At 41.4% G+C, this 25525-nt stretch overlaps 2 protein-coding genes across 6 annotated transcripts in view; one reads left to right on the top strand and one right to left on the bottom strand.

Annotated features, from left to right (window-relative positions):
- The window catches only part of dnah5 (dynein, axonemal, heavy chain 5), a 121392-nt gene extending 99896 nt beyond the window's left edge, over positions 1 to 21496 (bottom strand). The window contains exons 1-8 of the mRNA XM_021317547.2: positions 21265 to 21496; positions 7100 to 7234; positions 6425 to 6509; positions 6125 to 6285; positions 1664 to 1882; positions 1236 to 1373; positions 343 to 519; positions 69 to 182 (exon numbers count right to left, since the gene is read on the bottom strand). Coding sequence (XP_021173222.2) covers positions 69 to 182; positions 343 to 519; positions 1236 to 1373; positions 1664 to 1882; positions 6125 to 6285; positions 6425 to 6509; positions 7100 to 7234; positions 21265 to 21354 — 1119 coding nt within the window. The 5' untranslated portion in view covers positions 21355 to 21496. The remainder of the gene's footprint in view (positions 1 to 68; positions 183 to 342; positions 520 to 1235; positions 1374 to 1663; positions 1883 to 6124; positions 6286 to 6424; positions 6510 to 7099; positions 7235 to 21264) is intronic.
- A 997-nt stretch (positions 21497 to 22493) lies between these two features.
- triob (trio Rho guanine nucleotide exchange factor b) overlaps positions 22494 to 25525 on the top strand; it is a 137955-nt gene continuing 134923 nt past the window's right edge. For 2 of the 5 annotated variants that reach the window (XM_036130625.1, XM_036130627.1), the window contains exon 1: positions 22495 to 22811. In XM_036130625.1, the coding sequence (XP_035986518.1) occupies positions 22742 to 22811 (70 nt within the window). In that variant the 5' untranslated portion in view covers positions 22495 to 22741. Of the gene's footprint in view, positions 22812 to 25525 lie in introns of all 5 variants that reach the window. The other 3 variants (XM_036130620.1, XM_036130619.1, XR_004929018.1) reach the window with 2 other exon arrangements.

The raw sequence follows: 25525 nt of genomic DNA, 5'->3' as shown, positions 1-25525 counted from the left end.
GTGATGTGTGTTTTTTTTTTTTTTTTTTCCTCAGCAGGCCAGCTACATGTTGTGTGTTTTTTACTTACTGGATCACTGTTGTAGAGTGGGTCACAAAACCTCTCTAAGCTGTAGAGGTATTTCACGTTGTCTTTGGCCTCGTTAGCTGCATCAGTAATCCTAATGTCCAGTTCCCGCCATGACTGGAGCAAAAACATGCTCATTGTATTTAATGCATTGTTATTCAACATGACAAATTTGCAAGAAAGGTTTGGAAGAACAAAATTAATGTTCTCTAAGAAACCAAAAACATTTTTATTATTTTTTTTATTTTTTTTACATGTGGTTCCAATCATTTCTGACCTTGATGAGTTTAGATTTGGCCAGCAGGAGCACCCCTAGAACAGCGCTGACTTCTGGGGTTTTCAGCTGGTCCAAAAGATAGTTGAAGCGAGACATGCGTTTTTTCCAGTGGTCCAGTTCGGCCCGAGGCCCGAGGTCATCCGCCTCTTTTCGGAGCTGGTCACTCTCTGCAAGAACCTGGAGAACAGAGCTGCATTTACTCTCAGTTTGGACAGAACATCATTTCTTCCTATGAATAAGGGACCTTTTCATTTGGACACACTAGAGTTAAGTATCAGGGTATTTTGGACTGTTATGTTCAAACTATTCAATGTAAGCACAGTGACTACGCAGTAGAAATCAACTGATATAATTTTAATAGCTGAGCCCGACTTTTACAAATGTAATTCTTCTTCTATTTGTCATTTTCAGTTTTGTTAGGATCAGGTTTTGCTGGATTCTTTGGAACTCAAACATCAATTGACTAGAATATTGTATATATTTCAATTTATTTACAATGCTCACAGATTTCCTCCACCCTGCAAACAGCTGCAGAAGGAGAAGGAGTCTCTGGTTATTAGCTAAGTGGCTACCTAAGGCTAGGAGCCAATGTTTTTAAGTATGGCAAATACCGGAAGAATTATCAATATTTTGGGCTACCTCTACTTAAATTTCATTAAGGAGACGCGGTTATATATTTTTTTTGTTCCTCCAGTTTTGTCTTTTTCCTTAAGCATCAAGTTACATTTTAATTACACTGCTGGTATATTCTCCTTTGTTACAGACACAGAGCAAAGCCTCTTTTCAAACCTGTCCGTAGGCAGTTCAGTCAAAGAGAAACGCCAACAGGACCAAAGCAAGTTTCATGAAACATCAAATATAAATGGTGATGCCCTGGAGAGGATTTTTCTCACCTGTTCTATCTGTTTGATCCAAACTTTCATGCAGGCTTCTATCTTTTCAGTGGTTTCTGCGCTGTTGGCTGCTGCCATGTAATCTGCTGGGGACTTCAACACCCGCAAGTCAAACGTGTCGCACTCCTTCAAGGTAACCTGGAGGCAAAACAATGTGACATTTTTGTTTCCCCTCTCTCTGTCTTTGAGTTATTTATTTTTCTTCAAGATTTGAATTTATGCTTACTGAACAATTTTTTTTCCTGTGTAAAGAAAAAGTGTTCAGCACAAACGGCTCTTCATAGGTTTTATTTATGTCCTCTTTGATCTTTACTTTAAATGTTATATATCTGTATTTTCCCATGGCATTCATAGATTTACAAGCAATAGTATGGATGAGATGGTCACCTGCTTTGTAATTTATTCATGAAGGGGTGTCTGTTACGCACCTTTTCTTGTAGGCTCTCCTGGGCACCCACCAGAACAGAAACAAAGCTTTCGAGTGAAGATATGAACTCTTGTTTTACATCCTGGGCCTGAGGACTGGCCAGCTCCCCCCAACCGTGGTTTATTTTCCTCAGTGTGGGAATAAAAACCTCTGAGAGCAACTGCTCCACACTTTTTAACAGCCCACCTTCTGTCGTGTCCAACATGTTGAAGTTCACATCCTGCAAATTCAGAAAAGTGTGCACTTACTACATAAACGAAGAATCATTATAGTCTATTGAATATCAGTATTCGGTTTTAGGACCTTTTTTTTCCCCTCCCATCTCAAAATCAGACAGAATCCGCCTGAGACTGACACAAGCATGTTGCCACGTTCCATCACAGCAATAAATGTGCTGCCGGTTCAAAATGAAAACAATATTTCACAAAGTCAAATGGACCTAAACAACGTAGAAACTCGACGGGCAACGCTCCACAGGAGCAAGGCAAAACAATGAGCTTCTTATTGACACAAACTGCTCTAGATCATTTTCTTACCAACCATCCACGTACCCATCAGAAACACTTCTGGGAAAACGAAAATAACAGGATATGTACAACGTTGTTGTTGTATCTAACTAACTGTGAAGGGTGGAAAAAGAGGCTTTCTCATAAAAACCTCTCATGGAAATGAAACAAATAAGTTGAACGTGTTTTAGTGTGGAAAAACCTAAACACTTTGCTTCAGTGTAAAACACCGGGCTTACTTTTGACCATTTTTTTTAAAAAATCCTTTGTAATTTGTGACATTGTTTCTTGTCCTATTTTGAAAAGCATCTTTATCTCATAAATAAATTACCAAACAACGTTTATATGTGATGGTGTGCAGGTTGATTTTATTCACAGGTTGGTAAATAACAATTAAATGTGTAAAAAGTCCAAAGACCTTTATCAGAATCTAATTAAATCTTTGCCAAATTATTGAGATTGCATATTTTTAAAGCTAGAGGCCTCTGATTGAACCTAAAGTCCCTTAAATGAAAGTTGCGACATGGGCGTTCCATTTTTTTCGGGTCACGTGATCTCATGCGGCCATTTTGGGTCTAGGCTCGGCTAAGCTCAGCGCGTTTACAACACTGCGAGCGACCGATTTCTTTTATTTTTATTTTATTTTTTCTGATTATTTCGAGTATTTCTTTATTTCGAAAATAAGCCACCATGCCAGGGTGTTGTGCCCACGGCTGCAGCAACAGCACTGATAAAGGGACGCGGATGTTCCGTTTTCCAAGCGATGAAGAGCGGCGTTTATTGTGGATCAACGAGTCAGTCGCTTGGACCAAGAGACGAACAAAACTTGGAGACCTACATTAAAAACTCTTGCTTGTGTGAGGTATGTGGGCTTTTTTTTTTCTGAAGTCAGGGTTTCCCGCAGCGCTAAGTTTGGCGGCCGCCTCGCCAATATAAAAACAAAACAAAAAAAAAAAACGCGCAAAGCTCGTCTCTCCCCGCCAGTCCCCAACCGCTAAGCCGGGCATACCCTGTACGAGTTTTTCAGTGGTGGTACTAATATACATCTCAAACTGTACGATGGAACCGCGGGGTTTAAAAAGTTCACCGCTCACGATCTGTGCGGCGCGACGCTCGGACGCGACCGGACTGCTCATTCTGTACATGGTGCCCCCCTGGGACCGCTCGCTGTGGTGGCAGAGGCAGGCGAGCGATGGTGGGTGACAGGGACCCAGAGCAGGGGGTCGAGCCCAGCTCACGCACCGCACCGGCGGCCGGCGGCACGGCAGGTCGCCCGACCCGCCCCGCAAGCGGAGGCGTGCCGAAACAGGCGGCCAGCGCGTCGCGCGGACCGGAGCGTTTGCCCTCCCCTCGCCCCGCGAGCCGACGTCCGAGCCCCGCGGGTCCCGGGCCGGGCGAAGGTCGCTTTGGGGATGCCTGCTCCCCTCCCTCCCTTGGCGGGGACGGAGAGGAGGGGAGGGCGCTCCCTCGTAGCTCTGCTTGAACAGCAGGATGCGCTCACGAAAACCTCACGACGGCCGACTGAATTTCAAACATGTTTGATTTTCACCGACCGTCCGATTTTTTATGTGAAATTTTCTTCTGGACTTCTTGCTTTATTTCATTGTGCTGTAGCATAATGTGTGTCTGATTTTTGTCCTATGGGACCAATTCTGGACTTCAAGACAGTAAAAGAGAAGTATACAGTTCACTTAAAAATGTCTCTCTCAAGTCTTATTAAAATGTAATATCAGCTTTTCTGGATGCCTAGTAGGTGATCATCAACACTCAGTTGTGTTTTATTCAGAACACCTGCCTGAAGGGTATTAGAAGGTGCGAAACGCGCATAACATAACAGTGTTAAAGCGCCTGCCTGTGGCAAGTTTAGACCCAAAATGGCGCCACTCGCTGAGTTGGCGCAACTTTCATTTAAGGGACTTTAATTGAACCCTGAACTGTATCAAGCATATTATTTTACATGCTGGAGTATTTTTCTTTTCCTTTTTAAACAGAATAGAGCCACCAGAACAGAAAAAAAGAGTGCAAATAGTGCAAATAAACTAACCTTGCCCAGGCAGGTTTATTTGCATAAACAGAGCCTGGCAGCTCTGAGATGGAGATCAAAACCGAAGAAGAGAAAAACTACAGCGAAGCTTCATGGATGTAGTGAAGAATTCAGAGGGTTTGGTAGACAGAGAAAGATGCTGCGATGGCTCTTCTAACAAGAAACCGTTTGAGACCAATATCTCTTTTGTGAAATGCTCATAAAAATGTAACTAAGTAATATTTACTTAAAGTAAAATTTTACTGAGTTACTGTTTACATTTGCTTGAGTAACATTTTACACTAGTCTTTACTTGTATTTAAGTACATTTGTATCAAAGTAACTGTACTTTTACTTAAGTACATTCTTTTGGTAGTCTTTCCACCTCTGGTGTTTAAGATTTTAGTTTGATTATTATCTGTTCATTTTCTTTTTGCTCCTATTTTGTTTAATTCACTAGATTCTTAATTACGTCCTATTTTGATTGGATTTATTTCTTGCCTTCTGCCTCATTTCCCCATCTTGCCTCAGTTATTTGATTACTTCTATGGTTGTTTTGTGGGTTCTTCTTATTCATACTTATGCAACCATAATTGGTACTATATGTAATTGTATTGTGGCTACATTGAATGGATCTTTTGCTCAATTACTGCTTATATGAATAATGCATGTACTTGACTAATTGCAATGAGCCTTAATGGTCATACATTTTAAGTCTACATTCTAAAGTGCACTTTTATTTGAATTATGGAGAAGGAAATTTACTGACATTGAGATGATGTTCACATGGTGAATTATGAACCAGCTATGGTATATAGCAAGTTATTTAATTGCACTTACTTGCTGTTGGTTAAAACCCGTTGATGGCAAGCTAACCACACGCTGCTTTGTGTTAGGAAATCAAATCTCACTGTTTCTCTGGAACGTTAAGGGAAATTTTAATTTTCCCTTCTTTGCATCCAACTTTGGACTCCTGAACTCTTTTGTTTATTCTCCCTTATGATCTGAAAAATAAACTCTTCTACTGAGTTTGAATCCAACATGAACTCAAAGCAATGTTTTGGTTGATGTGAATTGGATTTCTTTTTTCTTTTCCTGAATTCAGCATATTGGTTTAACATAGGCTAACTATTGACTGCTGTCTTTTTTTGCCTGTCATTGCTATTATCATACTATTTTCATAAATTGAATATCCTACTTAAATATACCTTCTGTCCATTCTCATCATTCCACTCGTGACTCCATGCAGTTCTTAGCTCTGCTTCATATGAAGTATATTACTATTACTCATATTACTATTAAAAGCTACAGTCAGATTGCCTCGCCAACCAAGCCTTAGTGGACAATGACGGCTCTTTCTGCCCAGTTTGCTTATTTGTGAAACACCTCTACTTCACCGTATCTTTCTTTATTCGCCTTTTGCAATGACCTGTAGCAGACATGGCCTGTTACCAGAAGAAGTGATTAGCTTTCCTGCAGGCAGCATGAGGGCGGCTACGATCAATGAGCAAAACAACCTGATATCACAGTGCTATTGATGAACACCCCTGCTGTCCCACTTATCTTTAGACAAAAGAAGCATTCATGAGCACCTCCAAAAAAAGGATTTTTCTCTCTTGTATGTTTTTTAGCTGGTTATATAAAAAAGAAAAAGAAAAGAATGAGCAACATAATTTTTTTTATATTTTGCCAGATCCACTCAAATGTTTTTTAGCACTACACCCTGACTGTAAATACACGCTGGACTTGTTTTGTTTCCTCTCTATTGGTCACATATTCCTTGAAACAAGGTCTATAATACATATGTCCTTCACATAATGTGGAGCCTGATTTACAGAAGAAGGTTGATCTGTAAAGTTTTGCTGTTTTTACTATTCACTCTCACAGTTGGGGCCAAAATTGTGATTTGGCTTTAAGCCAAACACTGACTCACTCTGTGTATGTTCTCGGAGGTTATTGCTTTCAAAGTGTTGGCTCTGGTGAAGAAGACGCATACTCCGGTCAAGGCCACGTCACTTCCATCAGTTACAAACACTTTCTTTGCGTGACCAGGCTGGTGGGCATCAGGCTGGGTGGGTGGAGAGGTTGCCGCTGCTGAAATAAGGAGTTAGTCATCAGTCTTTACGTTTCAGCTGCACTGCTTTCTATATTGTCTCTGTTCAAAACAGTTTGCCAGCTTTAATCCACTGAGTGTAATTTTTTTTTATTTTTTTTTTTACCCTCCCCATGTTACCTCCTTCTGTAGGCTCTGTTTGCTGATAATAAAACATGAGGTGTGGAAGACCGTTTGCCACAAAGAATTGTTCCATACGACCGATCTGTTTGAGAAGTAAGATAAAACACAACGACACATTGCAAGACTTTGAGGGAGATGTGACGAAACACTCAAAACGGATGAGAAGCAGACAGCAACAATACTAAAAAAATAAAATCGTTTCTAAATGACATGTCATACAGAAGACATTTTGGCTAGATTGCATTTAGTATTTAGTTGCCTAAAGATAAAGTTAGTGAAGTAGCTAATTAAGTAGACAAAGTTATAAGATTACCTAATGTTAAATTAAACTGTTACTTTCTCTGACAAATGATTTCTTGCTTTATAAACTTTTTATTCTAGTAGGAAATACCCTTCAAAATGCTTGAGACAAACCTTTGAAATCATTAGTAATAAAAAACAGACCTCCTGACTGCTTATTGCGGTCTCTCCTAATTACTCTTATTGTGGTCTGGCAATACCTGCTGTATGATAACAGGTAATCTCACACAAAAGGGAATGATTTTGAACTTTCTGACATTTTTCAACATTGGCCAAAGTCTATCCATAACAGGTTTGAAGGCTACTGTGTTTTTTTTTTTTTTTTTTTGTTAAAACAGTCGAGCCATTTCTGTGAAAGCTGAATTTAAATACCTGGTTTCCTTCCAGAATGGCATCTTCAACGTCCGACTTTTCCAGTCCCAGGCAGGAGGCCACGATGCTGAGGATGTAGTCATGTCTTCCATCCAGCTGGGCACGCTTGGCCTCACGCTCCTCCCTTAACTTTTGCTGCATAAAATATACAGAGAAATGTAATTAATGGGCTGATATGGTTGATCTCTGATGTAAAAATATACAGAAAGAGGAATGTTGAGCATCTAGAAAAATATACTTTGGTATTGGTTTCACAAATAAGGAAATACTTAATCTTTTTAGCACATCAGCATCAAATTGCTATTAGTATCAGGACTATGAAACAATTGTGCAAGCGACTGTGACTTTATTCATGTGATATTCCGACTTTATTCACAAAATATTATGACATTGTTCTGGTAATATAATCACTTTATTCTTCACAATTGCTCTTATGGAAGTATGTTCAAAACAAGCGACTCTAAATCTTTGTGGACAGCCTTCCCAGAAGAGCAAAGCTGTTATAGTTACAAAGTGTGGATCAACGTTATATTGAACCCTATGGACTGATAATGAGATACCATAAAAGTTCATACGCTAGTCAAGGCAGGTGAGCGAGTACTTTTGGCTCTATAGTGCAAATAGACTATGAACAAAATTAATTATAGAAACATAATGCGTTGCTAAAACTGAAACAGGTAAATGAGTATGAAAATACAAAGTGAGAGGTAAAACGTTCAGAAAAAGGTTGGTAAGGGGGGAAAGTGATGAAAAAGGAAAATGTTATTTAACAGGAAAAATGAAGAAAGTTGGTGGAAATTAACTTAAATGTAAATGTGGATGAAAAGTTCTGCAAACGCTTCAAGGCAGAAAGGTGAAGGAAGAGGGTAGCGGTTCTTCTTAGTTAGACCCAGAGGGATTGGCTCTGTGAAGCTGGGGTGAGGAGGAGCAGGCTGGATTTCTCATTTGATGAGGGTGTCAGAGTTAGTAAGAGCAGGATCACATGGCCGCTAGAAGCTTCAAATAGAAAATGTGGTGATGACTACACAGATGTGCAAATTGGACTGTAGCAGGAAGATTCTTTTTTTTTTTTTACTCTTTTTTTTTTTTGGCTAAAGAGCCCCAAGATGTCTGATTTTACAGAACCGCAGCACAGTTTTTGATGAACAGTGGTTAGTACTGTTGCCTTGCAGCAAGAAGGAGTTCAAATTTCAGCCATAGTCCAAAAACATGAATGTTTGGGAATGTGGTTGACCTAAATGGACCTTTGGTATGAATGTGTTTGGACATTTTTTAGGCCTGTGTGTCTCTGTGTTGCCTTGTGATGCTGGCGACCTGTATCCTATACATCCCGCCTCTTGCCAAACACCTTACAAACATTAAACAAAGGAATGATCAGATTTAGCCTATTTATCCAAAAAGACAATTTTAAGAAAAGACGATATTAACACTTGAGAGATGGTTACTATTAGAACCAAGAAATAAATTGAACAGGTACACTAACAACCATTTTAATCTACCTGTGGACGATTGATTAAATAAAACCAAAACAAAAGATAGTTTTTGAAAAGGACTGGAAAAGAATTTTCAGAACATTTTCTAAAAGTGATTAAAGGCCAAACTTTTAATCAAAGACTTTATTGTGTTCTCTCTCAAGTCTGAAGAAAAGGATTTTCTCTAAGTTTGAGTTATGATGTCTGACATTAAATCTGAGAGGAAACGGTTTGGGAGCAGGAACAAAAAGATGAGGAGATTTAGTTTCCTTTTCCCTTTCACCTACTTTCATCAGTTTGTGCCACAGCAGAAGCATAAGGAATGCTATATTTGGTCCAGCTTTATCTGTAGTTTTACTCAAGGAACCTGATCTGGATCACCGCCCCATGCCGTTCTCACCATTCCGTTTGTGATAGGGGAATTGTTTTTGTACAACCAACCCCTGATTTAGCCAGAGGTCACTGAGATTGTAAAGCTGCAAGTTCATGGGAACCATTGGATGTATTGGTAGTTCCTTATTGCGCATCAGACTGAGCCGGATGCAACAGTAAAACGCTTCAGAGCAAGTGACTGAATAACAGTGATGCACCCACGCTGTGTAACTTCATTTGCAGGAGTTTACATCAAGAAGCTAGATAAAACTGCAAAGTCTATTGTGGTTAAAAATGATCATGCAAGCAAATTGGACTGGGTTAACTAGTCCTGATACCAATTGGCTGGTCATAACATCATAACGGATTTGATTTTTTTTTTTTGTGCCTGTCTTCTTTCTTCTAACTCAGCTGTGAGGTAGACCACAGGAAGTCACCTCACTTGGGCTGGCAGCTTCCAGGATGCAACACATCACCTGACCCAATCCATGGCCGCGTTGCTACTGACGGCCGATAACTGAATTCTTTAAACAGCGGAGGACCATCAAAGCGTTGAAAACTGTCCTTGTTGATCAAAATTCCTTCCACGCTGAAGGTAGTGTTCATTCCAACTCAAGGTTTTCCACATGTAACCTTTTCACAGGTAAAACTAAATTAGTCATAACTTTAAAGAAGTTATGAGTAATCTTAAATCTCTTATGAGTTCGGGAGTTTGAACTAGCAGAAAACGATCATTTATTGAAGGAATGCTTTGCCGTGTCATGATAGGTATTCAGACGTAGCTCTGATCGGCCCGTTAAGGTCTTTAAAACATTCATGCAAAGGAAATCCAAGGCTGTTCAACCACCGATAAAGGATGTCTTTAGGGGTGGACTCATATTACGCGTTACACAACTCCTGTTTAGTTGCAAGTCAATTCAAATGAAGGTTTTCGCAGATAACAGACATAGCTTGCAAGTATGGTACGTCAGACTTTCACAGGAGCAGAAAACCTTTCTTTATATACAATTTGTGAATTTAAATGCATGTTGGATTAATGCTCTCCAAAGCTGATGGTCAAGTTTCTGATCTATGTCACAGCCAAGCGTCTGCAGTAGACCTTGAAGATAATGAAATAACTCCAGACAGTGATATTTTCATCTAGTGTTTTGGAAAAGTTTTACTCTCTCTGTGGGGGGGAAAAAAACATGTTTTAAAAAAAAAAAAAAAAGTTTACCTGTTTTTTTTTTCTAAAGGCAATCTACCGTAGGTAGTGTGTGCTACTGAGAGCTGAGTGATGAGACGGTGCCAAGAGCCAAAGAGACAAACCAGCAGCAGCACAAAGAAATGACAAGACGGCCCAATCAAGAAAACGCAAAAGTTTGAACCACTAGTCTAAAATTTCAGTGCGCTGTTTCATTCAACAAAATCTTCTTTCAGGGCAGTTTTTACTGATTGGTCAGAGGTTTGTTTCTGTATTCGCCAAACATCCAGCAGCCTTCCAGCCTCAGAGTAAACCTTGGGCCGACAGCACCTGTGCGAGCTCCTGCTGGCCACGGTTTCTGTCCGTGTTTAAGTCTTTGCATTATGCAGGCATGGAAACCAGCAGAGGCAGACTTATGTCACAGCAGAAAAAAAGCACTGAGATCTTTCAGAGGCAAAGGAAGTCACATGCAGAGATAAGCTGTGCCGAAACTGACAAGTCTTGTAATGAACTGTCAGTTTGAAATTAAAAAGCAAACTGACAATAATGCAACAATGCAATGATGAGCTATGATGTGGAAAACACAAGTAGCATTCTGGCAAGTACGAAATTACGGCGAAAGGAAATAAAAATCTTGAGCTTATTTTTTGCCTGTTTCAATTTCTAATTACGTCATAGGAAATGAAAGCACTGAAAAGGGCATTAAACATGACAGAGAAGTAGATAAGGACAGCAGGAGGATATCATCAGCTGAAAACCCAGTCGCTCGCATTAACTCGCTCACCCGAATGACCTTGGAAACAATTTGTCTCCAGAGCTTCTTCCGAAACATCTGCGACATGACAGCTCCTTGACTCAGCACCTCACCTCTCCTACGTCTTCTCTCCAACCACCTATCACTTTCTCATCTGCATGTGCACTCTCACCTTGGACGGCTGAGGGCTATCAGCTGTCAGTGCTGACTACCCAACCAGCTGAGCTGCGGCTATAAATGATATACATTTAATGGCCACTCCGATCAGAGGTTTGAGTTTAGCCCCAGGTGAGGACACGGCAGAAAGTGTTCCTTGTAAAAAAAAAAAAAATACAACAATATAAAGAATGGGAGAGGTCCAGCGTTCAGTTCACAGATACACGTGTAGATATGAATTTTATTTAATTTCGAACTTGATCTTGTTCCGTGCACTGCATGATTAACTAAGCAGTAGTTGTAGACGGTGTGAATGGAAGCGGCAGATGAAGGCAGAGGACTTAGCTCAACATTCTGTCTTTCTCTGTGAAAATGATTCATACGGTTTGCACTGGAAAATCTTTCTCCCTTTCTTTTCTCTTCTTCTCATCTGCTGTCCAGAGGCACAGGTGTCAGAATTGAGATTCCAAAATAAAAACAATGTATTCCCCGAATTTCAATGTATTGCTGTTTAAGTGAATGTTTCGGCTGTAATTTTGACTAATCTTAAAACATATATATATATATATATATATATATATATATATATATATATATATATATATATATATATATATATATATATATATATAGATGTTCCAGAACATCAAAAACCGACACAAGATCATTGAAAATATATTTGAAGCAGAACAGACTAAGACAAGACCAAGACTGGACTTGAGACCAGCAGTATTGAAGACTTTAACACACACACACACACACACACACACACACACACACACACACACACACACACACACACACACACACACCAGACAGATCAGGGATAAAGTTGGAGAGTTTAATAGAATGATTTTACAATAAACCAGTATCCTTATCTTCAGGCATCTCACAGAGCACTGTTCAAATTATTTGAAAAGAGATTTTGGCACAAATGTGAATATACCAAGACATTGCTCTCGGCCTAGACTGACGGGCTCGGGGGAACGTTCATCAGAGCACCAGCCAAGAAGCCGATGGCAGCTCTAGAGGATCTGCAGAGATCCGCTGCCTGATTTGGAGAACCCGGTTGACAGGAACATCATTAGTCATGCATTCAGCAGAACTGGCTTTTATGGGACAGTGAAAAGGAACCAGGTTTTGAAAGAATGCCATGTAGGAGACAAAGCTAGTATGTGAGGAAAGGTACTGTGGTCAGATGTGAGCAGAATTTAACTTTTCCGCCTATAGGCAAAATGCAATCCTTGGCAGAAAACACAAACTGCACACTGGTGTAAACACCCTGAAAAACGCTGATGGCAGCATTATGCTTTTGGATTTTCACCAGCAGAACAGGGAAGTAGGTCAGAGTTGATGGTAAGATGGATGGAGTTGAGGCTTGAGACCATTTGCCATCCAACAGCAGGAATTTTGTCATGCATCTAAAACTAGATAGCAAAGGTGATGTATCTGATGTGTCACAGTCAAAGTCCAGATCAGAGGAAATACTTGGAAACAGCAGCACACAACCAATCTGACTGAACTGGGTCTAGTTTGCAAAGCGAATTGGCACACATTTCTGGATATGCAAAGTTGGTAGCGACTTGGCACCAAAAGACCTGCAGCTATGAAGCTTGCAGCAAAAAGGGTTCTATAAAGTACTGACTGGGGAAAACTAAATCCTAATACAGCAATTTTAAGAATTTTATTTAGAAAAAAAGTTTGAAATCATGCATTTTCACAACTACTTGATACAGAACTTTGTGTCAGCCCCTACAAAAATCCCAATAAAATACATTAAGGCCCGTGGCTGCAATTTGACATAAACATGAAATCGTTCAAAGGGTATGAAGACTTTTGCAGTTCACTGTATGCCATCAAGGAGCTTGGGATTTAAAAAACCCTTTGGCAAATGGCGTATCCAGCAAATCCCTTAGGCATATTTACGAAAAAGAGCTCTTCCTATTTAAAGAAATTGTAGCAGCAAGTGTTCATTTTCCATCCAGGTATTTTTATAACAACATTTCATAACAAATATTGTAAAAGATTTGAGGTAAAACCTGTAAATGCCAGAAGATCTTCATGAAATGCCTAATGTGCGATACCAGGCACTTACACAATGCACAAATTCTCTTATCAAAGTAGCTTTTGTGTGGGAAAATCTACCACAGAAAGAAAGGTTAAATTTCATATCGTATCTTAATTAAATCACATTTTGTCTCATATCCATGGCTCGATGACACTGAGTCTTTTAAAAGCTGAGACAACCAATAAAACACAACTCAGACGTTTCATTTCTTATCAACGGCTCTGCTAAATGTCAGCTACTTATGCGTCGCTATCACTCACGGAGAATTATGCAGATATCACTTAAGACCTTAATAACGTCCTACCAGGGACACAAAAGAAACACAACAACTAATCAATGATGAATTAGCCAGGTTGTCTGTAACATCAGAACGCTTGGGTCACCTTACCTTGTTTTGATAGTCTGGTTTAAAATGCAGCATACTCTCTGATGGTCTTTCAGACCGGCGCTTCATTCCGACCTCTTAAACTGGTTTTGCCTTTCGCGACATTGCAACAAAGAAGACACAACAGAGAAGAAGTGGTTTTACTTCACTATGCCAGCAATCGGCCTCCCTGTATGCCATGTGAGAAAAGGTTAGTGCCCTGAAATTATCAGAGCGTTGCTCCCGAAAGGGTGCCGCTAACCAGATAATGTGGTGTTGGATGACATCCTGTCTGCAAGGTGATTATCATGGTCCCGCTCTCACCTTACCATACTTTTAGAACAATGGGATGGAGAGACATGGGCAGGTGGGGGTGGGAAGACTGGTGGGAAGGGGGAGCAGTCTAACACTGAATCTCTTTAAGTGCAAATCTAGTGCAAACACATGAACTATATAGTGAGCGTTGTGAAGTCAACCGTTCTTTATACGTTGCCTCTCCAAAGACAATAAGTGTCACACACTCACACCTTCATTGTACTGCCAGCATTACCATTGTATGACGGCTGTATCAGTTGCGATCGGAGCTGGAAAGGTTGCATGACGGAAAACATACGGTGCAATTAGAAATTAAAATAAAATACATCTCGAGTTCTGTTAATATATTATTATTATTATTATTATTATTATTATTATTATTATTATTATTATTATTATTATTATTATTATTATTATTATTATTATTAATGATACTCATCATCATATTTATTATCAAATACACTCCATTGAAAGTTATCTTTTGCATTTAACCTAACCCTTGGGGGCCAGTGGGCTGCTACTGCATGGCCCCTGGGGGAACATTCTTGGGTTAACTCCAGATTGCACATCCTCCATGTTTGCTCCGTTCCGTTCACGTTCGTCCACGTCTAAACGACGGAGAACCTACTTTGTTATGTTAATTATTGAGAACAGTTCCGCATTCTCCATGACCACTCCGGATGTCACCGTTGACGGACCTGCTCTCCGTCAGTCACCGTCAAATTTACCGAACATCTCCAATTTTCTGGGGGCTCCGGCCCCGTCAAACTCCACAATTCCAATCATAGCAAACAGGAAAATGAACACCAACAACATCCAGTTTGTTAAAGTTAAATGGTCTAAATAGAGATCGTTAACCACAAATTAAATCAATTGTTTTAATACTCACAATAAAATTAACTGTTTTATTTAAATATCGGATGTGCACCAAATAAGGAAGCAGATGGGTCATTTCAGCATTTAATTTGAAACATGATAGTCCTCTCCAAATAGATTTGCCTTCTGCTTGTTGTGAAGATGATCATTTGCTCTCCTCAGTCTCCAAGGAACTTCAGAGCGGAGCTAGACGGAGTAACAGTGGATGCAGTAGGCTCTGCTTGTCACGGACTCGGTCTGGAATGGAATGAACATGTACGGGAGTGGAGGATGTAGAACTACAGGGAAGGGTTTTGCTCACGGACCCGGAGTGGTAGTCTGTGGGAGTTGAACCAGGAACCTTGCACCATCTCCAGGATGCAAGCATGCTGCTCTCTAACCACTAGGCCACCACTCCCCCCATAATATGTAAAAAAGGGAAATATTTACCTATCCAAGCTGCACATATGTAAACATTTTGAGCAAATTAGAGTAGTTTTTAAGTTTATTTTTTTAACTTTATGAAGACCATCACTGTCCCGGTTTTTGTTGAATTCTAAAAATACAGTTATTTCTCATTTCAACATTATCATATAATTTCAACTCGCCCTGTAATCTTTATTTTCTGGGGGAAAAAATAATTAACAAAACATCACACTTGAGTGTGTAACTGTTCTGAAAAAGTTTGCGGTGTGAGTCATCGTAGACCTTAATGATCTCCCAACAGGGGAGCAAGAAAATCCCCACAGAGTGTGGCAAAGATCTTAATTGCTCCAACTTAGCTGGGCTTAAAATAAGAGGGTGCAAACAATGAGACAGAGGGTTGTAAAAGGTCAATATTCAGGTAGATCAAGGAAAATATCTTTGTCGGGATAGAAAAACTGAAGCAGAACATCTTGAAGATAGAAGACGGAAATTGGATGTACAGAGACGCCAATCGTAAACCATCATGGACAACTGAAATGGACCGAACAAGGTTGCAGTCAGTTAAAGAGGAACAGCCATGGACTGTGGATGGACACTGGATTCAGTGATGAATCTTGAATCGGCGTTGGCTAAAGAGGTGTCGCTAAAACCTAGGTTTTATGTCTTCTGAATGACTTCCTAGAGAAAACAAGCACATTTCTACAACCATAGATGAGATGGGCTTTCATGTCAAGTAAAGGAGCAATGCACACAGCAGTTATTACCTCTGCAGTATAAGCATCAGTGGGTACTGAGATTTTCTCTTTCTCTAACGGAGACATATCAACTCGAAGACATAGCCAGCAAATAGCCTGCATCTGAATCCAATTAACAGTCTGTGACGATCTGTTAACTGTTATCCAAGGATGCTGCGATCGAACAGGTAAAAAAAACATATACTTTTTCTTATTTAGTGAGGTTCATGCTCAAAGATCAAGCTGTGATAACAGCCATCAGAGGTGCGATGAAGTCATCAAGTCTGGTTTAAAAAGGTCAAGCAATTATGTACTAATTCATTAATTCTAAAAGTGTTACTCAGGTTACAAGTCTGATTGTTTCTTCATTGTTTAAGTCAAGAGCCCCTCTAGACGGTCTTTAAGAGCCGTTTTTTTTTTTTTTTTTAGGATTTTCTATGGTCACAATTAAAAATGCGTTCTTAAAGAGACAGCAGCAACAGTTTTAACATTTTTGGCAGACAGAGATGGCTGCAGCATAAGCAGTTCACCAATTATGCGGCAAGTGGTCACAGAGGAGTATTCCCCCAGCGGAATAAGTCCATCAGCCCAGTTCATCTGGGCCCCCGATAGGAGCTATAGGGTCATACGAGGATAACCACGGTGCACACAATTACACATCCACACACAGACCTCCCAGCCAATAATGAGAACGTTTTCAAAAATTAAACGAGATGTCTCCGTGGATTTTACTAGCAGTTGTGCATTGGAGAAGAGACTGCGAAGCAGAGCATTAAAAATTTGGTTCGGGCATCAATTTTTCACAATGCCATGACTGATATTTCTGTGTTGGGCTGTCTGCTTGTAAAGCTGCCATGAAACAAGAGAGGGATTATGAATTATAGATGAGGAGGCAGGCTCCCTAAAAGAGAATACACTGAATAAGATAAAGACATGTCTGGGTGTTTATAGTGAACATTTACACGGAAAACATCTTAAAATAGATCTAGAACTAGTGCGTTTTTGAACTTACTTTTCAGAGTTCATAGATTCTCTTTTGACATATTGTTTATTTCTGATGTGTATTTCACTACTTGAGAGAATTTAACTATTTTTCAACGCCTGCACTATCTGAAATAAAACCACTCCAATTACAGTGACACCTAAAATCCTCCATGTTTAGTCAGAATAGATAGCACAGAAAAAGCTTTGCTAATGTTCTCACTAGTGCACAAACAGCTATTGTAACATTTTTCTGATATAACAAATGAAGCAGATTACATTGTAGGAATCAGGTGGGTTTTGTGTACTGTGTACAATAGTGTAGATATTCACATAAACAAACAAATGGATATTAAGTGGGGAAGGTGTAGAACTACATATCCAAACTGAAGCACTCAAATTGAAAGTGAAAAAGGGAGAAAAAAACTGCCTGGAAAATTTAGCTTTAATGTCTGTGAATTAATATTTCTCAACAGCTGAACTAAATAAAGCCTATCTGGTATAATACACTAATACTGAATGTAAACTTTCACGGTCTTCATCTTTGTTCAGCAGTTTGCAATCAAGCAAACCTTAAGGAAACTATCCAGTGAATGTGCCGCCACCTTGTGGACAGATGCTCACGGTACGGCCAACACATTGTACTGCAGTGACCCTGCCATTTCTACACTGCTCCTGTGGCAACAGGGATTCTCATCACAAAGAGATTCACCCTCAGCCTCACCAATGCAGACAGAGGGGCACCTTTCCCAGGACCCCACAACTTAAATCCCATGTCAGCGAGCACCAGCCAAGCAAGATCCCCCCAGAAGGCACAGACCCAGCTGCTGAATAAACGAGTGAGACCGACCGACTGCACCAATGAAAACTTTAGAGGCCAAAGAAGAGAACGTCAGACAAAAAAAAAAAAAAAAAAAAAAAAAAACTCACCCAGCCGGAGACAGATGTACTTGCCAGGAGACTGGACTTTGCTGTTGATGATGTTGATGATGAATTCCTCTGGTAGAGATGATCACAGCCACATAATCTCCCATACGCAACAACAAAATCCCAGAGTTTGAAGCAGAACAATTTAGGAACAAGGTTTCAGCCTGCCTCAGCAATGCCAAACTCCCACCAACAGCAGAGAGGGAGGGGGATGCGCTCACCCCCCCTCAGCAAGGACAAGAACATCATCACCCTTCCAGCAGACAAAGGAAGGTGCACAGTGGTGTTGAACCAGGAAGACTATAATGAGAAAACTATGACATTCCTCAGTGACTTAACCACATAAGAACGGCTGAAAAGAGATCCAGGAAGTGGTTACGAGAAGATGAAGATAGAGTGTCTGAAAAATGAGGAGCAGGACAAGGATATTGACCGTATTCTGTACGACAGACTGTGCCCAGGTGTGTCCACCCCTCGTCTATATAGTTTACCCAAAATTCACAAACAAGGTGTACAAGTAGGACCCATTGTTAGCATTATTAACTCTGTCACTTACAATGTTTCCAAATATCTGGCAGGTATACTTGGCCTTTTTGTTGGCAGCTCAAAACACCACGTAGAGGACACCTACTTCACATATGGGGCACCATATTACAAGCAGAAACATGGGGGAGGTATGGGATTACCAGGTTCTCCTATTGCTGCAAACCTGCACATGGAGGAGGTAGAAAAGGGATCTTAGGCATCCTTTTCAGGGACACCACCAAGCCATTGGTTAAGGTGTGTTGACACCTGGGTTTAAAATTAAATCTCAGGAAGTCCAACATTTCACTGATCGCATCAGCTCTGTGGAAACATATTTAAAGATTACACGAGAGACAGTAAAATATGAAGGTTGGCTCTCCTGGACTATGATGTCTCAGTCTCAGATGGAGGGCAGTTGGAAACTGACAGACTGCAAAAACAGATCTAAAAATAAGTAAAATGTCCTTAAAGTTAGTGTATTTATCCTTGATTTGAGCAGGTAAATAAGATTATCTGCCAATGGAATAAGTATTTTGACCCCCTAAAATAAGATAATTAGACATCCTGCACTTGAAATAAGATGATAGAGATGAATTGTTCCTATTTTAAGCGCAAAAATCTTATTCCATTGGCAAATCATCTTATTTACCTGCTCAAATCAAGGACAAATACACTAATTTTAAGAACATTTAACTTATTTTTAGTTCCGTTTTTGCAGCGCATGTATCGCGAACCCACCCACACAGACACAGTACTTGCGGTTTGACCCACTGAAGCACACGTTAGGAGCCATCAGGACTCTGTATCACAGAGCAGGCGACGTCCGCACAAACCCAGGAACCAGGGAGAAAGAGAGCTCACACACAAGACAGGCCCTGCAAGAAGCCCCAACGGGACTCCAGCCAGCCATCGGGTTGAAAAGGAGGACTCCAAAACCCAGACCAGCAGTCGTCCCCTATGTAGCAGGAGCTTTCAGAGAAGCTGAGACATTTCTTTTTTTCTAAACATGACGTCCCAGTGGCTTTCAAAGCCCGAAACACATTAGGCCAAAGATTGGGTCACCCCAAAGATGCAGTCTTTTGCCGCAAACAGAACAACGTTGTGTACACTGTTAAGTGCCAGGAGGACTGTGACCAGTTGTACATCGGGTAAACAAAGCAGCCACGTGCCAAATGGATGGCCCGGCACAGGGGAGCAACATCATCAGGCAAAGATTTGCCGGTTTATACTCACCTGCATGACAATGCTGGATAAAGAGGAACGCTGGTTTGAAAAGGGAGTAAGGGAAGCCATTTTTGTGACCAGAAGTCACGCGTCTTTAAACAGGGGCGGCGGTCTCTGGGTACAATTGTCCCCCTCTTATAATGCTATTACTCTGAGCAAGAATCAGCCCCCTGGGACCAATAGGTGGTCTTCTGAGTACTCACGATCAGCTGTCAGGCTGATGGTCCTCTTTTGCATGGGAGCAACCAGTTCTGATTGTCACAGGTAGATTTGTTGATCCACTATGCAGAAGCACTGCTTCTAAGGCTGAGTTTACCTATAACTCTGAAAACTGAAAAAGTCTCTTGGAGAAGAACAAATAACCCATGCAGAGGATCGACTCTTTTTTTTCATTTTTTTATCCTATAACACCAGTCTGCTTTGAAATATGTGTAACAGGACTTCTTTGTATCTTGTTGCTGTGCTCAGTTGCCATAGTGTTTGACTGGTGACCTGAAACTGTCTTCCATAACCTCACCTTGGTGGCAGAGTTTGGCTATTCATCAACCAGTTATAAGCCTCCTCTATAGCTGTTTTTGTTTCAGTTATTTACTTTGTTTCAACCTAAAGACATTTGAAAAGCAATAGCAACTGTTTGGTATAAATGGCTGATCAGAAACTTGACAACAACCCTAAGAATCAGAACTGATATCAGAGTTGATGGCGCCTTGAAGGGAAAGTAACATAAAATACTGATGTGATTTAAATTCTTCTTGTGTTCACTCACTTTGCATTTTGTAAATTGATGAAAATGTACAACCATTATTTGTATTTTTTAAAACATTCTCTGTGTTCAGAATTTTCTTTACCTGTCAAAAACCTTTACACGGTTTATATATATATATATATATATATATATATATATATATATATATATATATATATATATAAATAAACTATGCCGAACTATGAATTTAGGTGGCTGAAATATAATTGTTCAGATGTGTATAACTTTGTCAGCTACTTCATGTTTAATAGAAGAAAAGAAAAATAAAGTGAGCACTCTGTTTTAAAAAAAAACATTTCTATGTATTTTTAAGTAGCTGCTAGGAATCCACTGCATGAGATGAAATTACCTACAATTCCAGACAGAAATTCAGACTGCTATGAGTATATAAATAAACGAATGCTCTTAGAAACAAATGGTTATTTTCTAAAATGCTAGCGCAAACAGAGGCAGGCACCTACGTTATCAGGTATTGAGGGAGTGACTGAAGTAAGATTATGAACATATAAAGATGCAGATGAATTACTTTTTATGCTGGGGGTTTAATTTTCTCACCAATTTTGAAAATTAATTGAAAAGCAAACAAACAAATGCAAATTTGGTACATGTGTATTAGCAAATACAAGAAATCCGACATTATGACTTTTAACAGTTAGAAAATTATATAAATACTAGACTAGAATAGCTGAGCTCTACACAGCAAAAAAAAGTTAAGGTCTGTTTTCAGTTCTGGTTAATGTCGAGGGCAGAAGATGGCTTTACTTTAGAATACTCAAACAAGCATGGTTACTTTAATTAGGACTTACAAATGACAAAATTTAAAGCTTATTTAAAAAATGTCCCACATTGGTACTATTTCATGAACACATTAAAATTATTTCACATATAAACAGAAAGGAGACAAAAGTTTTAAGCTAATTGGCAGAGACTGTTCTAGTGAATTTTCTGACAGATCTTAGGGTAAAAAAAGAAAAAAAAAGAAAATAAAGGAGTAGCCCATTGATAATCACTAATTTGTATTAAGATATATTTTTAGTCCAAACCTGCATCTCTTTGTGCGTCTCCACAGACACAGACGACAGGCTGGCCCTGCTTCTGTAGCTGATTTTGGCATTCCGAGAACTGAACGACATGGTTTCAAGTTTTCTTCACCAAACTTCCTCACAGACGAACAGATTTCACTCATTCGGCCCACTCGTGTCCATTCTCCCTCAGTTACTTTAGTTCAGTGTGCAGAGATTTGGCAGAAGCCCTCACCCTCCAAGAACTTGTGTTGTTAGTTTCCAAGGCAACAAGGCAGTAAAAAAGTGCTGGCTGTGACGTTTTTTGTTGTTGTTGTGCCCCCCCCCCCTTTTCTTTTCTTTTTTTTATCACCAATTTGGGTTTCAAAATTGACAATCGTTGGAACATTAAATGCATTGAACATTGCACACAAAAAAACTATTAAAAGGATGGAGAGAATGGCAACTTGCGCCACCGGGGCGGGGTTCAGGGGGAGCTAGTGCTTTCACCTACACAGTATGAGGACATGTCTGCTACAAGTGGAGGGACAACTGGTTGATAATTATTTCCTAAAGCCTCACTTCGAAAAAACCTGGCAATAATTATCCCTTTAGGTTGGGGCTTGCAGTTGCTGAACCTCGTGGTGCATTTCCCACACCGACCGCTAGATGTCACTAACGCACCGTCTCCACCAGGTGGACGGCGCTTTAGTTCACGGGGAGAACTGGGTTAGGTTTGTGGGGCAAATGACCTCATACTTTAGCATCATCTTCCTCAGTAAGAGATGAAGAGGATGAACTCATCCTTCCATTTCGCCAGCATCCTCTGCCGCTTTTGCTCGGAACGGCTCGCAGCGTGGGGCAGTAGGCTGCTGGTCCGACGCCAGGGCGCACGATAACGATCCCCTGGAATTTAAGCAAATCGTTTGCGAGAAGGTACCCGGAAAAAAAAAGAAAAAAGAAAAGAAAGAGGGTTGCGACATCTCTCTGAACGCCTGTGTTTAAGCATTTCACACACGGGCTCCTGACACCCACGTAGCCCGCATCAGCACCGCAGCGTGTGGCGCACATCACAAAAAATAAAAATAAATAAATAAATTGGGTGGCGCACATTGCACCAAACCCCCCCACCCCCCTTAAACGGAATCCCAGGATATCCCACCGTCACCCACCCCTTGAATCGGAATAGCCCTCCTTCATCTGTTCTCCTCCTCTTTTACCTCCGCCTTCTCTCATTATCCCCCCCTCCCCTTCCTCCATCACCGCCGCCGCCTCCTCCTCCTCTGCCTCACGTCCCAACTCGGGAGCGCCGCCGATCGGTCGCCAGGATTTTTCCCCACCTCTCGGCCAAAATGGAGGAGAAGGTTTGTCGCTCATTGAGGGGAGCGGATGTTATGTGACCGGATTCGGCTTCAATGAAAGTCGCCAGGATTCGCATCGGTCGACCAGTCGCGACTCGCGCCAGTGAAACGACAAGCTGAGGACATCTCGAGCCGTTCCCAGCCGAGCCACCGCAGCCATGAGCGCAGGAGAGGGGCTAGATGAGGCTGCGAAGGACGCGGCAGACATAGCGGCGTTTTTCAAATCGGGTAAGTTAGAGGTGGTGCTGGTGGTGGTGGTGGTGGGGGAGAGAGAAAAGGGGCGAGTCTGCCTCTCACAGAGGCCGAGCGACGCTGTCTGTGTTTTATTCCCTGCCGGTTATCGTTTACGTATTGTCACCACAAAATAAATAAATAAATAAATAAATGCATAAGCGCGCGACGTGCGGGCACGCCGCGCGTCTCGCGTGCCGGAGGCGATGCTCGCTGGAGTTATTTACACGATTCCAGCGGACCGCTGACCTGTCATATTGCAGCGTTTCACGACAACGGCACCCAGCGTCGCCCTCTGAATCCCCCGCTGCTAATTAACGGCGCCGCGTGCCCATCTTGGATCGGGCTCCATCCGTTTCCGAGGCGTGGATGGTTGCAGCTCCACAATGGTGATTGTTTTTTTTTTCTTTTTTTTTTTTTTTTTTTATTGACGTAACGTCCATCACGAACCCCGTGCAGGCTGACCAAAAAAAAAAAAAAAAAAATCAGCTTTCAGCATACAGGCGTATAGAAAAAGGCGTGTGGGACAATCGTTTTCATTCCATCTCCATTAAATATGGTGCGAGGGGGATGAGGGGCCGTGAGGTGTGCACGCGTCCGGGCCTCTCTGATGTGATGGCATCATCAAAACAAATGGGGACAGGCCGCGTACTTTATCACCCTGCAGTCTAAACAGCATCATCATCATCACCTCAAGCAGATCCTAGCAGGGGGCGGGGGAGACTCTTGGTCCTGTAAACCGGGCCTTGCCAAAGCACGACATGCATGGCTCAGCTGACTGTAATTTATAAATAAACCCCGTTTAGCTTCAGGAAACGCCTTCCTGTCAAACAGAGTCCACCTGTGTGCGGGTTTGAGCTAAGCGTACACAGCGATTGGTTGAAAGGTCTCAGGGATTTGTCAGAGGAGTGAGGACCAATAAAGACCACGGCAGGCAGGTTGGGGATAACGTTGTCGGGGGGAGTCTAGAGCAAGTTCAGGCTGTAAGAACAGCTTCCCAAGCTTTGAGCATCTCACAGAGCAGCGGTCGATCCATCGTCTGCTGTGCCAGGTCCATGGCGGTGGCACGCTCGTTCTGTGGGGATGGGTCTCTTCAGTAGGTGGAGAGGTTCAGCTTCCAGCAGGACGACCATCCCAACCACACGGCCAGAGCTAAAACCCAATGGCTGAGACCAAAGCATACTGACGCGTCGGATCGGTCCGAACAAAGTCCGGGGCCTTAATCGTGACGGGAATCTGTGGCAAAACCCGAGAATGTACGTTAGCGGACGGCTCGCCATCCAATCCGCCTGAGCTTGAGCCATTTTGAAGAGAACAAGGAGAGCGTTTCAGTAAAATACATTGAAGTATGTCGCTGCGGCATGCAAGAGTTCATGGGGGGTCTTCGGATGGCCCGGTGTCGAGCCAAACTCAAAGTTAGTGTCCGGATCAGCACGCACCAAAACAACCCAGCTGTCTCTTTGCTCCTTCAGCTGCTTCTCTCGGTGACACGTGGTGCCTCGGGGTCTGCCGGTCGCCATCCCCTCAGGCCGAGGACAAGCAACTTTGCCTTGTTTCCACCTAGATGTTATTGTAAATCCTTAGTTGCCATTGATTTCGGACTTGCACACTCAGATATACGTTTACATGCACTATAAACAGTCTGTAAACCACCACCCCCCCCCCAAAAATGCCACTCACAATCAGTCCGTCAGGAATGTTGTAGACATGGATTGTATTGAAATGCCTCCTTATGGCTGACTGGGTGCCTGCCAGTGTGTATTTTCCCATAGCTGTGTTATACCCTGCTGGAAAGTTGGTTTGCGAGTGAAGTTGGGTCTGCTTGGTTGTTTGTGTAGCGGCGAACGCAGTTCATACAGTATTCATTGAGCAGACAGAAATAGGTTGTGCCCTGAGGAATTTTTTTTTTTTTTTTTTTTTTTTTTTTTAGAAGAGACCATTATGAAGTGAAAGTGTGGGAACAGCGGTTGCTGGCAGAACAGCACGAGAACACTGCTGGAAGTTGTGTTTGTCTCACACGGTTTAGAACCGGGGGTCCTGGAAACTCTCAGCCATCCTTTTTATTTTATTTTTTCAGATTGTCTATTCATTTGAGTGGAAAAAAGACCCCCTCAAAAAAAAAAAAGAAAGAAAAGAAGACAGCTTTAAGTGATTTCCATTGTGCTTATGACTCTCACAGTGAACGCATTGTTGAATGTGTGTAAAGCGTTCATTACGTTCAGCGTGTGTTTTTATTTGCCGTTTTTAACCCTGGAAAAAGCTCAGAGCCTCCACATCATCTGCCTCTCTTCACTCTGTTAGCCATCTCTATTTGTTTTCAAAAACGCAGCCTGTCTAAACATGATACGCCTGTTTATTTGTTCCAACACGCACGTCGTATGTGGCGCAGGTCTTGTAACCTTTTCAACATGCTCCCTCCCCCCCGACGGACACCAGCTATTTGCAGGTTGAAATCTTTGTACACAGTTGATTCCCAAGCAGTTTTATTTCTGGGGCTCTGTTTACACTTTAGCTGCCCGGTTTTTCAGGAAAGATAAAAAAAAAAAAATTCTTCAACCAAACAAGAAGAGTGATTGACTGGCTGTCAAAGCAGCCTGATTAACACGTGAGCTCTTCAATACTCGAACAAGCAAATCTGATTGTGGGATTCGGCTCTTTACAGATAGTAGTTTGGACGATTAGACCGTAATTTGCCTCACCTGGATGGACGG

The sequence above is a fragment of the Fundulus heteroclitus genome, chromosome 3 (genome assembly GCF_011125445.2).
Source record: "Fundulus heteroclitus isolate FHET01 chromosome 3, MU-UCD_Fhet_4.1, whole genome shotgun sequence".
Classification (NCBI taxonomy): domain Eukaryota; kingdom Metazoa; phylum Chordata; class Actinopteri; order Cyprinodontiformes; family Fundulidae; genus Fundulus; species Fundulus heteroclitus.
This window is presented reverse-complemented; position numbering and strand designations above follow the sequence as displayed.